This window comes from Sorex fumeus, unplaced genomic scaffold (assembly GCF_029834395.1).
Source record: "Sorex fumeus unplaced genomic scaffold, SorFum_2.1 ptg000095l, whole genome shotgun sequence".
Classification (NCBI taxonomy): domain Eukaryota; kingdom Metazoa; phylum Chordata; class Mammalia; order Eulipotyphla; family Soricidae; genus Sorex; species Sorex fumeus.
Genome location: NW_026606152.1, coordinates 9,676,023 through 9,690,522, shown reverse-complemented (window position 1 = coordinate 9,690,522; position 14,500 = coordinate 9,676,023). Strand labels below are relative to the sequence as shown.

Genomic DNA, 14,500 nt, shown 5'->3' with positions numbered 1-14,500 from the left:
AACCTCCCGAACTTCAAACTGTACTACAAAGCAGTAATAATTAAAACAGCATGGTACTGGAACAAAGGCAGAACTGCAGACCAATGGAACAGGGTTGAATACACTGACATCTCTCCTCAATCATATGCTCATCTAATCTTTGATAAAGGTGCAAGTAATGTGAAGTGGAGTAAGGAAAGCCTCTTTAATAAATTGTGTTGGCATCACTGGATGGCTACATGCAAAAAAATAGGCTCAGAACTCTGCCTAACACCATGTACAAAAGTAAGATCAAAATGGATTAAAGACCTCAACATCAGACCAGAAACCATAAGGTACATTGAAGATAAAGTTGGCAAAACCCTCCATGACATTGAAGCTAATGGTATCTTCAAAGATGCCACGCCACTGGCCGAGCAAGTGAAAACAGAGATAGATAAATGGGACTATCTTAAACTAAGAAGCTTCTGCACCTCCAAAGAAACAGTGACCAAAATACAAAGACAGTCTACAGAATGGGAAAGGATATTCACTGAATACACATCTGACAAGGGGTTGATATCCAGGATATACAAACCCATGATCTCCCTTGAACACCTCACTTGCTCATGGTATGTTTCTTTGTTTATCTATGTCTAAAGACATATACTCTCTTGAACATATATTTCCCCTTTCTTTCCTCTCAAACGTTTTAAGCATTTTATTCAATAAAAAGTATAGTGTTTCACAGAAAGAAGAAAAAGGATAAGAAAAGGATAAGAAAGAAGGAAATCCTCTATCTATGGAGAAGATATTAAATATTAAATTTTTTGACAGAACAAAAATATACAGACATTTTGATAGTATTCTTTCCCGCCAGTATGAGAAAATATTTTAATCTGGCAAATGTAGTTATATTTAAATGTATTTTATTTAACCTTTTTAAAAAATTGAAGATGAATATTTGGTCTGCTTTCATCTGTTCTGGATAAAACTTTGGATTTCGGGTATAAGTTAATAATCATGGAGTAAAATGAATTAATAGTTATTTCTCCTTTTATAGTTCTATTTGCCCAAATCTGACAAGGAACGGTATGAAAAAGAATTTAACCAAGAAAGACAACAAGAAATTTTGAGAAGGGCAGCAAGGGACTTACCTATCTACACTGCATCAGCTACAAGGAGTAAGAAAAAAAATTTTTTTAATCTTCTCAAGGAGTTTTTTTTAATATAGTTATTTCTGTTAAGATACTTTGCATAATTTAACTGTTAAATGGATAGTCATAGTTGTGCTAAGGAATATGGCAGTGTTCTTCATAGTAGGAACAAAAGTTCTGTGTTGTAAGATATTCTAATTATAAACTATAGCACTGTAGCACTGTCCCCCCGTTGTTCATCAATTTGCTCGAGCGGGCACCAGTAATGTCTTCAGTGTGAGACTTGTTACTGTTTTTGGCATATTGAATGCTCCACGGGTAGCTTGCCAGGCTCTGCCATACGGGCAGAATATATTCTTGGTAGCTGGCTGGGCTCTCCAAGAGGGGTGGAGGAATCGAACCTGGGTCAGCCACGTACAAGGCTAATGGCCTACCCGCTGTGCTGTCGCATATATATTAGAACAGATTTTGTTTTGTTTTGGTTTTTTTTCTTTTTGGATCACACCCAGTGATGCTCAGGAGTTGCTCCTGACTCTGCACTCAGGAATCATTCCTGGTGGTACTCAGGGGACCATATGGGATGCTGGGAATCAAACCCAGGTCGGCCACGTGCAAGGCAAATACCCTACCCATTGTGCTATCACTCCAGCGCCTTAATACAGGCTTTTAAAAGCGTCTCACTTCTAAGTAAAGTGAGCCACTTTTAAAAATCTGTATTAATCTTAGAGGATTTGGGTGCCATACCCAGCAATGCTTAGGACTTATAACAATTATTAGTTGTTAGAGTTCTATAGATTGGATGTTTTCACATCTTCCAAGATTTCAGAGACTTTATGAACCCCTGAGATTACATAATATTCTGGCACATTTTGTTTTAGGAATTGATTCATAGCAAGATCATCTGATTTTTCAGAGCAGTATGAGAACTTGGAGGTACCAGAGAGATAGTACAGTGTGTAGGGCACTTGCCTTGCATGCAGATGACCTTTGTTTGATCCCTGACACCCCATATGGTCCCCTGGGATTTGCTTCCTGAGTGCAGAGCGAAGAGAATGTCCTGAGCACCACAGAGTGTGGCCCAAGACTCTTTACCTTCCTCCCCCATAAAAGAACTTTGAGTGAAGTATGTAGGAAAGGAAAGTTGGATCCTTGGCTTCCACTTCCGATCTTACCTTCATTTAGCTACATAGTATTGGGCAAATCATCCTCTATGAAGTTTTGGGGTTTTGTCCTTTTGTTTTATTTTTGCCTTTTTGGGTCACACTTGGCAGTGCTCAGGGGCTACTCCTGGCTCTGTACTCAGGAATTACAACAGTGCTCAGGGAACTATGTGGAATGTTGAGATCGAATCCCGGTCGACTGCGTGCAAGGCAAATGCCCTACCCGCTGTACTGTCACTCTGGCCAGTCTGAGGTTTCGGATGTCTTAAAACTAACAGAGATTAAAGAATGGAGATCTTTGAAAGTTCTTTATAACTTTTTTTCTCTGTGGCATAATTTTATTTCTTTAATGTCTAACATGACAAAATAATTTTTATAGGTCCTTAGTGAAGTATAATCTATTCATTTTTTAAGTGGATTTGTAGAAGTTTCTCTCATCTTAAAGAAATCTTTGTTTTGGCCTGTAATGATAGTACAGTGGGTGGGGTATTTTCCTTGCACTTGACTGAGGTTTGATCCCTGGCATCCCATATGGTCCCCTGAGCACCACCAGGGTTGATTCCTGAGCACTGCTGGGGATGACCCCAAAACCAAAAATGATAAAAATTAAAAATAAATCTTTGCTTAAATTATATCATACATGATTATCTCAGTAAATGTCTCCAAGGGTCCAGAGTGAAACTTGAAGTTCTCTCTCCATTGGCTGCTCCCAGAGGCTGCCACCTCTCCAATATAGCAATTGTGTATATGTGATGAAGCACTGCAGAATATGTGTGCGATTAACATAGAACAGTTGGAATAGAGTAATATTAACCACTACAGATTGTGTGACCTGGAGAGTTCCAGGCAGTAGGTGTGACTTCCACCACTGCTCTGAAGGCTACACAGGAGAGCTGAGTGGTTTGGCAACCCAGCTCTTCCCAACACTGCAGGGATCCATCCCCAATCACACAGCAGTGCCCTAAGAGTAACCTCTCAGCTCCACCAGTGGTTCAAAACTCAAAGAGCTTTGCATCTTTCTCCTATATCTGTTAATGCAGATCTGGAAAGTGATGCATTTTATTGTTATATATACAAAGAGGAGGCCAGCGCCCGGAGCGATAGTATAGCAGGTAGGGAGTTTGCCTGGCATGTGGCTGACCTGGTTTGATCCCCGGCAGTCCATATGCCCCTCTCCCTGTCAGCACCGCCAGGAGTGATTCCTGAGTGCAGAACCAGGACTTAACCCCTGAGCATCTCTGGGTGTGATCCAGAAAGCAAAAAACAAAAATTGAAGAAAACAAGAGAGGCTAGAGCCGTAGTACAATGGGTGAGGCAATTGCCTTGCTCACAGCTTACCAGGGTTCAATCCCTCTTATCACATTATAGATAGATCCCTCAGGGATCCCCAGGACTGCTCCCTGAGCACAGAGTCAGGAATAAGCCTTCAGCACTGCTGGGTGGATTAAAATACAAACAAAAGGACTTAAAAACTTTAAGTAACAATAACTTAAGCTTTTAACTTATTGACCCCTTATAACAAAAGATTCCAAAAGGAATTAGTATGAGGAATTAGTAAATATTTCCTATAAGCCTATGCAAGTAAAGACAGGATTTATTAAAAAGAATGGGGGAGAGGGGGCAGAGTGATAGTACAACGGGTAGGGCATTTTCCTTGCACAGGACTGACCCAGGTTGGATCCCTGGCATCCCACATGGTGCCCCAAACACCGCCAGGAGTAATTCCTGATTGCAGAGCCAGCAGTAACCCCTGAGCATCACCATGTGTGACCCAAAAAGCAAAGCAAAGAAAAAAGAACTGGGTCCCAGCATTGAGAAGATGTAAGGAGACTGCAGCTGTCCCTGCTTATCACTGTCTATAGCTTCAATTTTGACAGCGACCCCCAGCTGTTTTTCACTTACCCAGTCTACACACCAGGACAACTGCCAGTGTTCACAGCTCCAGCACCAGGTGCATTCACTCTCAGGCCCAGTGCTTAATGCCTACGGGGGAGAGTGTGAACTGAAAGGGGAGGGCTGGATTTGCACAGAACAAATTAGAGTCTGAAACAGTTTTTGTGCTGAAGGTGGCTCATAGGCCAGGCAGATAGTTCCCAAAGAAACTGCTACTAAAGAGATGGACTATTTGTCAGCTTAATATTCAAATCTATATAACTTTCAGCTGTTTATGAAAGGACCTTATATAAAGTCTGGTTGCAAAATTGCTGTGCAATTTGTTTGCTTTCCATAGTATTTTTATTTGGAAATACAGTATCTTACTATCTTACTGTGATCTTTAAAAGCAAAGTAATGGATTTAAGGATTTTTTTTTTGTGGGGGGTGAGTATTGGGGGGGTTACTCCTGGCTCTACACTTAGGAATTACTCCTGGCAGTGCTCGGGGGATGTCAGGGATCAAACCAGGGTCAGCTACTTGCAAGGCAAATGCCCTACTCACAGTACTATGGCTCCAGTCCCAAAGAAAAAGATTTTTAATGAAAAAAAATAATGTCTTGGAACAGTGCCCTCGTGAATCTCAGATATATATATTTTGTCGTTTATTTGTACTTTATAAATAAAAATCAAGAAAATAAAAACCAAATCTCAGCTTATGAATGAATTCTAATTAAGCTTTCATCATGGTGGATCTCAGCTGATCAAGAGTCTTAAAATGACTTGGGAGAAGAAGCCTCATCTGACCTTGCTTCTGTCTGTCCATCTGATGTGCCTTTTTTTAATTCTCTCCAATTACATGGAGCAGTTCCTAAAACAAATTTCTACCTGAAGACATGTTCTTTCTGCTTATGGTCCGCTTTTTAAATACCTATGTGATTCACTAACTCCCTTATTTCAATTACAGAATCATTTTGTTAACTTATTTATGTTGCTCTGTGTTTTCTTCAATAGAGGAAATGTTTTGTGAGAATGGAGATTTATGTCTGAGATAGTATTTGTCAAATAGTAGGTGTTATGTTTTAAATGAATTTATAAATTGACCATCACTGGTATTAAAATTTTGTGGAAGGAGTTGATTTCCCTTCCGTTTTTTATTAAGGCCCCATGATTTGCAATACTGTTAATGATAATTTCATGCATACAATGGATTTGCTTTTTATGTGCCATTGTTAGATGAACAACATTCCTAAGGACCATCTCTTGACATTCTGATTTCAGAAGTACTCCAGTGCATCTTGGTATTATTTAAAGGTTATTACTTGTCAATTTCCCAGCATGTTTATTTTTAAAATAAAAGCAAATTTTATGTCCAATTAGGTGAACGCCCATTAAACAGCTTTTTTTTGGTTCTTCAATGTAGCGATTCGATATTGTGAAAAATGTCAGTTGATCAAACCTGACCGAGCACACCACTGCTCAGCATGTGACCGGTAAGTGACCACCGAACCCCACCCCCCCAGGCTTTGCCTGGGGTCACTCAGTGACAGCTGATGGAAGGAAAGGAACTTACATGGTTCTGGGCAAAATGCCACTTCATCCTCTCCCATTATTTGGTATACATGCAGGGCTAACAAAAATTATTCATATGTTAAAGGAGACTTTGAAGTCCCTGTACCAATTGTAACAGTTTTTTTAAACATACTTCCTATGCATATGTTTAAAATAATATTGACGAGTGAGTCATATATAGCTTTGCTTCCTTCTTTAGAAACCTTGATTTGCAGTTATCATTCATGTTGCCATAGCAACCTAATTAACCATAGAAATATTTTCAGTTATCGCCCATGGCAATGTTCTCAGAAAAATAGGGAAGTTTTTATTCTCTGTGCTCTGTGAGAACATAGCATGGTAAAGAAAGATTCCTAGGTTAGGAATCCCAGCTAGTCCTGAACTTTACATAAGCCATTTGACATCCTGAGAGTAACATACTGAGGGTTTACACACTTGCTTTCTTACTTAGGAAGAACTGTGGTCTAATTTTATCCAAATATGTACTGTTTACATAATAGCAAGGAGGAAAATTTAGGGATTTTTTTAATTATAAATGTATAATTGTACTTATACATTGAATAGAAGTGTATAAATAATGTGGGAAAATAATCATCTGTAATTCCCTATAATTTGAACAAACTTGCCTCTCAGGTTTTATCTTTGATTTAATATGTTCTAAAGTAACATAGAAATTGTATTTCATTTTGTCTTCCTCAACAGATTTGTAAACTGAACCTATCTACCAAGTCACTTGATGTGTCTATGCTCATTTGAATCCCCAGTGTAAAAAATTATTACCTCTTACTAATGAAAATGTTTGTGGAAATGTCAGAAATTTTCTCAAATCTGATGTTTAATGATTTGTTTTTCTAAGATGTGTTTGTATAGAGAGTAATTGAAGTCAGATTTTCTTAAGTTAGAATTTTTACATTTATTTTCTTCGGCTTATTTCTTTCTTAGATGTATTCTTAAGATGGATCACCACTGTCCTTGGTATGTATAAAAGTAGAGGAAATCATGTATGCAGGCGGAGAAGTAGGAGAGACTTGGGAGTGATGGGCTTCAGAGTTTCTAAGTTTTACATGTCAGTTTAATGACCTCGATATTGATCTGGCTTTATATATATACCACACATATATGTTGTAACTCCATAAGTTTACATTTGTATGCACAAGCTCATGCTAAGTACTTTTAATTGTTACTAAAGCAGTTATATTAAAAATTAATATTAAAATTCCAAAGTCCTTATTGAATTTATTAAAAAGACATGCACACTTGAGTACAATTGAATACAGCACAGTAGTATAGGAGGTCGGGTGTTTGTCTTGCACACAGCCAACCCTGGTCCCATCCCTAGCACCTCCCACGGTTCCCTGAACCCGCCAGGAGAAAGCCCAGAGCACCTCCAGCTGTGGCCCAAAAACAGACAAGCAAAAGAAATGATTAAATTTTTTTGTTATCATTGCGATTATCAAGAATACCTACCACTTAACTATTTCTGCATGCTCACGTTATTGTGTGGTTTTATCTTGAGACTCTAAGCTAGCATCGAGTGCCCACAGCCCACTTATCCTGCCTTCTGGCTAACACTGTCCTATAGTCTGAGTTCATAGGTTTGTGAATTGTCTTATTTTTAACAGCATGATTTTTTTTTTTATTCTTCTAGGGTGAATAACTGTGTAGGATTTTCTAATTACAAATTCTTCCTGCTGTTTTTATTTTATTCCTTATTATATTGCCTTTTTGTGGCTGCAACAGTTTTACAGTACTTTATAAAATTTTGGACGGTAAGTCTTTTTTCTCTATTTAAACATTATAAAACTTGGGGCTGGAGCGATAGCACAGCTGGTAGGGCGTTTACCTTGCACGTGCCTGACCCGGATTTGATTTCCACCATCCTATATGGTCCCCTGAGCACCGCCAGGGGTAATATCTGAGTACAGAGCCAGGGTGTGACCCAAAAAGGAAAAATAATAATAATAAAACTTTTTCAGATGCCATATTTATAAAGTATTACATTCTTTATTATGAGTAAATGCCCTTGTTTTACTAATTAGAATTTATAATGAATGAGAGGGCAGATAATTTACTTTTATATATAGATGTTTCTTTGTAAATAAATATTAAACAGGTTATGGTTAGCTCTTTTAGTGATCCAAAATATTTTCAGCCCCAGTTTAACATAGGTTATATCAATTTTAGGGGAAACAAGTGCCTTTTTTTTAATGAATTTTATGAAACTTGATGCTTTTAGCGGGGGGGCGGGGGGGGAGTGAGGGGGGCTGAGGGCTATACCCAGCCATGCTCAGAGCTTACTCCTGGCTCTGCACTCAGAAATCATTCCAACATTTATCTTATAGTCCTGTCGTCTTATGTTTTCTGTCAAGTCATTATTATGTGAAGCCTTGTTTATATTAAAATTGAATAGTTCAAATCATTTCTTTATGACAGTTTAGTGAACATTTTGCTGGTCTTGGGGAAAATAAAACATTATTTGGTGCATTATAGTTGAAATTCTACACTGGAGAAAATTTACTACAGTATTTTGTTTGTAAAAAGTACAAACCTGGGGGTATGGTGCCGCCAGCAGGTCAATCTATACCTGTGAGGCGAGTACATCAGCAGCCTGATGGCGCCTTCAGACTTCCAGATACCCCAAAATTGTTGCTGTGCCTTTGGCCAGACCCCATTGAATGTAATCAAAGTAGAGAGTAATGTGGAAATCATCTGCCCCACAGGTAGGGGGATGGGGGTAGACTGGGGTTGTTGGGGGTGGGGAATGGGCACTGGTGAAGGTACGGGTGTTTCATTGTATGACTGAGACTTAGACCCAAAAGCTTTGTAACTGCTCTCATGGTGATTCAATAAATAAAATTATAAAAAATGAAAAAAAAGTAAGGTGGAGCTCATGCACAATTCAATCAGCTAATCAGTGGCTGAATAAATAGCAGTACTCCACATTAAAAAAAAAATAGCACTATACTGTCCTCCCCTTGTTCATCGATTTGCTCAAGTGGGCCCAGTAACGTCTCCGTTGTGACCTCCTAAGTCAAGATTCTGCTGTCCTTCGTCTCATTGTGTGAGATGCTTTCCTTGGTGTAGTTCATATAAGATGCATTTCCTCCATCACTCTGACACAGTGCACCATCCTCAGACCATGTAGTGCATTTGAATGCCCATCTTTTTGAACCTTTCACACTGTTTCATGTGGTATAAAGGCCCTGACGCTTAATTACCCACATGCAAAACAGTTCCAAAGCCAGACACTTCATATTTCTAGAGGGCATCAATAGGTGGTAACTGCTCATCAACCCCTTGGTGTAGAAATAGCGCACATGGTTTTTAAAGGACTCGATTACTCAGAGATACTGTGGCTGCATGATAGTGGCTTGGCCGCTGGGAGTGGCTTCCTGTTACATCATTTTCATGAGGAAGTTGGATCACCTCGTTCGTGAGGTGGCTGCAGAAACTAAAAAACCACAAGTCAGTGGTTTCAATCTATTGCTGTTAGATGACTTGCACAGTTAGCATGAGAAGAGTATGTCATATAAGTTATTCCTAGTAGCTTCACCTCTGGCCAGCTTCCCCTGACCTGCGACCTTGTTGGTTAAGTGACAGTACCAATACCTCTCATAGAGCAGGCCCTGAGCAAACCGCACCAGGTAGCTTTCTAAAAAAGACTGAAAGGGTGTGCTGAGGACTCTGGCCTTGAGCTTGGTTTTCAAGATGGTGGATTGTGCTTTTTATGATATCTCATTATCCGATTCCTACTCTGGACAAACTTGCAGGCTATCGAATATAGCCTGCCCACAGGGCAGAGTCTGGCAAACTCCCCGTGGCGCACCAAATATGCCAAATACCAGTAACAATGATGGGTCTCATTCTCCTAAAAAGCCTTGAATATAATCTCAGGGCTAGGATGAAAGAGACGTTACTGGGGCCTGCTCGAGGCAATCGACGATTAACAGGATGATGAATGAATGAATGAATGGATTGTGCATCTGCCTGTCCCTGATGAATATGTTGCCGCCTGACGAGCAGGGTCACGCCCCACTGTGACTGTGTACTCTGGCACTGGGGAAGGTCACAGGGGCAGCAAGTAGACTGGTGTGACAATTATGTGGCGGAAGTTGTATTGTGAAAGTTGCACTTCAATATTTTATTTCCTGATTTTTTTTTAAATTTAAAAGCAGTACCTTTTCTCTATTTTTTCTGACTTAAGTGTGTTTTTTATAAATTTACTTAAATATATTTATGTAAATTTTCTTTTGGCATTTTTATTGTTTTTGATTTTACTTTTAAATCTCTGGAGTTTTTCTGTGATAAGACTGGGGAGTCAAAGAAATATTTGGTGGGTATTATTGTAGTTAAAAAGTAGTTTCAGGAGCCAGACTGATAGCACAGGGGCTAGGCATGTGCCTTGCATGTGGTCATACTGTGTTCAGTTCCCAGAATCTCAGATGGTCCCCCAATCCTATCAGGAGTTATTCCTGAGTGCAAAGCAGGAATAAGCCCTGGTCACTGCCAGGGGTGGTCCCCCAGAAAAAAAATTTTTAAAAAAGTTTCATACTTGCTCTATAAAAATCCAGTGATGGTGTTTAAAATGTAAGTTTTTGCGAGTGGTTAGGGAGCTTGCAATCTCCAGTACCCAGTTCAGTCCTGAGCCCACCAAGATAATCTCTAAAACACAGGATCCAAGCCCTGAGCACTGCTGGGTGTGACTTCACCTACTCTATCACCCCCCCCCCCAAATATGGATATCTCAATATCTCTATAGATAGAAAAAACGTCTATTAAGATTCCACATCTGTATATGGAAAGGTCAGTAAAAATGGGTATGGAGAGCCTGAATTTCAACATAGTAAAATCCATATAGCAACACTGAGCTAACACATTCACTGGAATCAGGCAGAGAGACTCATCTGCACCATTATTAGCAGTCCTAGCCAGAGAAGAATGTAGGGGGAAGGGAATTGTTTTCATTACATTAAAATATTAAAAATTAAAATCAAAGCAGAGCTTCCATATGATTCAACCATTTTACTTCTGGGTATAAAAGATACCTGCCACATCCATGTTCATTGTAGCATTATTCTCATTAGTTATGGTCTGAAATAGCCTGTGTCCATCAGTGGGATATGGGAAATGTGGTATGCATATACGCCTGGTCAGATATGCAGATATATTTTGTAATGGAATGTTATTCAGCCACTGTAAAGAAGCAAATGCCATTCACCACAAATTTGATGAGCCTTGAAGTCATCCATTTCACTTAAATGAAATCTGACAGATGAATAGCACATGATCTCACTATGGAGTTAGATACAGAGTACTGCTGGGTGGTCTGAGAAGTGGGTAGGACCTGGAAAAAGTAAATAAAGGTGGCCAGAGAAAGTGCCAAGGTGTGACAGACAGCACAGTGACCGGAGCAAATAGGTTTGAAGGTGTCTGGAACAGATTTTCAAGGACTTGTCACAAGAAAAGAGTAACGGTGACAGTGGATGTCACCTGGATTTATTGTACACCTGAAGCTAGTACAACACTGTCTATGTAGATTATGTTTCAGTTTTCTTTAAAAGTGTTCAAGGTAGAATTCAGGAAGAAGATAATGTTTGAGCAGGCTTGAAGGAAATGAATGGATGTTTGAAAGAGTGTTTCAGACAGAAAACATCTTAGCTTTAAAGCAAATTCCCGACAACGGGAGCATTCCTGCCATATTTGTGTCACTGCTGTGGGAGGAGTGACTGCTTGGAGGGTGTTGTAAGGACTGTGACTTTTACCCAGAGTTCAGCAGGGACCATAGAAGTAATATGATCTCAGTGCAGAGGACCACAGTGATTGACAATCTGAAACCAGTTGCGTCTCAATTACTGGCATTTTGGTCAGTGATGAGCCTCACACATGATGGTGGTCTTCATGGCTGATACTCCTTCAGCCTCGTGTGTTGTGAACTCTACCATCTGGGCTGGTGTTAATCCCTCCATGTCCATGCAGTGTGAATCCATAAGGATGAGCTGCTCAGAACGTTTCATTGCACAATGACAGGAAGTCACAGGAAGAGGGAAGTGCCAGAGTTGTTGCAATAGCAGTGAAGGACCTAAGAAATGCCAAATCTCATTTTAGAAACTGGTCACTAGAAATGTTTTTCAAGGTGTTTGCTAAAATTTTATGCTTTATTTTTCCCTTAGAACTATAAAAAATTGGGTAGAAAAGTGTTTATTAAAGGTGGACCTGAAATCCACTCTAGGAGCTAAATGTTCTTACCTGTTTTCTCTTTTTTTATATTTTGAGAAAATGTTTATAACCTTCCAAGAGCTCTGGTCTTTAGGTTCCATCAGAGCAGGAAAGATCTGTAAAAATGTTCAGGGTAATTTGTATCAAAGTTGTTTTCTTAATACATTGTCTCTATTTGTACAAGCTTTGCCGCAGGAAATCTCCAGAGAGTTGTCCCAAGGTAAAATCTATTACTAACATGACATTCTTGTCATGGCTCTTTGTAGCATTTATGGTGAATGTGTATAGCACTCCTTTGCTTTTTCTTTGGGAAGATAGAATCACTCCATATGTTTAAAGGCTTAAAAGGAATTTGGTTACTCTAGGAAAGAGGAACAAAAGATAAATATTAGCATAATCTTTGAGCAAGATAGATCCCTTTTAAGTCAGTGATTAGTCTTGTATGGTTTTATTTTAGGCTTCCTTCTTGACTAAGGGACATTGTACAGTTTTTGGTTGGTTGGTTTTGGTTTTGAAGTCACACCCAGCTGTGCTCAAGATCTTCTGGCTCTGCACTCAGGAATTACTCCTGGCGGTGCTTTGGGGACCATATGGGGTGCTGGGGATTGAACCTGGCTTGGCTGTGTGCAAGGCTGGCACTCTCCCCTCTGTACTGTTGCTCTGACCCAAAGGCACAATTTTTTCCCTAAAATTTTCTAGTTTAAAGCTAGGAAAAATATTCAGGGCTGAATTTGATTGAGGGCTATTGATTTAGGGCTGAAGGGTAGGGTGCTTGCCTTGTATGCAGACATCCAACTGGGATTTTCAATCCTTGGCACCCCATATGGTCCTCTGAGCCCCATCAGAAGTGAGCACAGAGGTAGGAGCAAGCACTGAGCACTGCGGGGGTATAGCTACAAAACAAGCAAACAGAGTGATAAGACTTTTGATTCCTTTAAAATGAACATAGCCTTAAGAATGGGGAATGGGTGGCTGGAGAGATGGTACAGAGGTCAGGTTACCTTGTGTGTTCCATGATCCCAGTTCCATCCCCAGCACCAGTTGCTCCCCGGAACACTCCCTGAGGGGTCCAGCCCTGGAGGCCCCTGAGCACTGCCACACATGGCCTTGGATGTAACCACTGGCCCTGCAGGACCAGAGCAGCATCATGGAGAGAGTCCATGGGAGCACTCTGAGACCCCTGAGCGCTTATCGGGAGGCCTCACCCACAAAAGAAAAATAAAAGAACAGGCAGAAACTGTGTCATTCACTAAACCTTGTGGTAAATTGACTTACCAAAATTGCTAGTTCTGCTTCAGGGTCTCTGTAGGAAAGGATCAGTGGTAAGGAAGGTAGGACTTGAAGCAGCTGAGAATGTGGGCATATGTAGTGTTTAGAAACCAGAGACCTACAGAAATGCAAAAATAAACTCCTCCCAATTAGTTTGTAGTAGCCCATATAAGTCAGTGTTTTAGCATAGATGGAGGAAGCTTAAATCATCCCCAATATTGGGGATAGATGAATATGTACATAACATAAAAAAACAAGAAACATTAAATATCCATCTTTTTATTGTATCATTAAATTTTTTATGTTTCATTGTATTGGGGGGAGGTGGGCCCCCCTTTTTTTGTTTTGGGTGATACTCAGCTTGCTCTTGACCCTGTGCTTAGGTCTGACTCCTGAGGGCCTCAGGGAACCACCTGTGGAACCAGAGGTCTAGCCAGAGTCAGCTGCATGCAAGGCAAGCTGCTTACTTGCTTGCACTAGTCCTCTGGCTCCCTCATTGTCATTTTTAAAGTGAATTTCTAACCCTAAATATAAGCAAACTACTTTGATAGCTCTCTGTTTTGAAATGGTTCCTTTTGAATATTTTCACTATTTTCCTCTTTGTAGCAGGCGAATATTTTAGTAGATTCAACCATCTTTAGAAAGAACTAGCAATAAGAATATATATGTGAAAGGTTGATTGTTCATAAAATTAACTTTGCTTTTTGCTCTTCTCAGAATGAACTTACACGTGCCAAGTTCCACATCCTTTTTCTTTTCTTTGTGTCTACAATGTTCTTCATCAGTGTCCTGTCACTTTTCAGTTACCACTGCTGGCTGGTCGGAAAAAATAGAACAACAATAGGTAAGCAAGACAAAGTCAGAGGCATTATCTAGGGAAATGACTACAAATGAATATTACGTCTCCAAGACTGTTGTCAGATGATAAATAATTGCAGTCTCTGTTAGCTGTGATAGATACAGTGAATATTGAGGCTTATTATTTTGGTTTGGGGGCAATACCCAGCAGTGCTCAAGGTTCACTGCTGGCTTTGTACTTAGGGTTCACTCCTAGTGGGGTTCAGGGTACCATAAAGCAGTTCTGGGAGCCAGGCCACGTGCACTCTATCTGTTGCACTCTGTCTGTGCACATGCACTCTATCTGTTGTGCTATCTCACCACAAGGCTCATTGTGAAGCCAGTTGAGGAACTTACATTGCCTTTGTTCGTATTAGTGCATACTGTATCAAGCACTGACTGACTGAATTCTCTATATTTTAATAAAATTTCTGTGTTTATATGATATCTTTTGAAAAGT

General features: G+C 39.9%; 1 protein-coding gene across 3 annotated transcripts in view; it reads left to right on the top strand.

Moving 5' to 3' along the window:
• ZDHHC20 (zinc finger DHHC-type palmitoyltransferase 20) overlaps positions 1 to 14,500 on the top strand; it is an 83,698-nt gene that overhangs the window by 52,118 nt on the left and 17,080 nt on the right. For all 3 annotated transcript variants that reach the window (XR_008795027.1, XM_056132927.1, XM_056132925.1), the window contains exons 4-8: positions 1,022 to 1,142; positions 5,570 to 5,639; positions 6,661 to 6,693; positions 7,367 to 7,487; positions 13,921 to 14,047. Coding sequence is in view for 2 of the 3 variants with exons in the window: in XM_056132927.1 (XP_055988902.1) it covers positions 1,022 to 1,142; positions 5,570 to 5,639; positions 6,661 to 6,693; positions 7,367 to 7,487; positions 13,921 to 14,047 (472 nt within the window). In the remaining variant the exon portion in view is untranslated. The remainder of the gene's footprint in view (positions 1 to 1,021; positions 1,143 to 5,569; positions 5,640 to 6,660; positions 6,694 to 7,366; positions 7,488 to 13,920; positions 14,048 to 14,500) is intronic.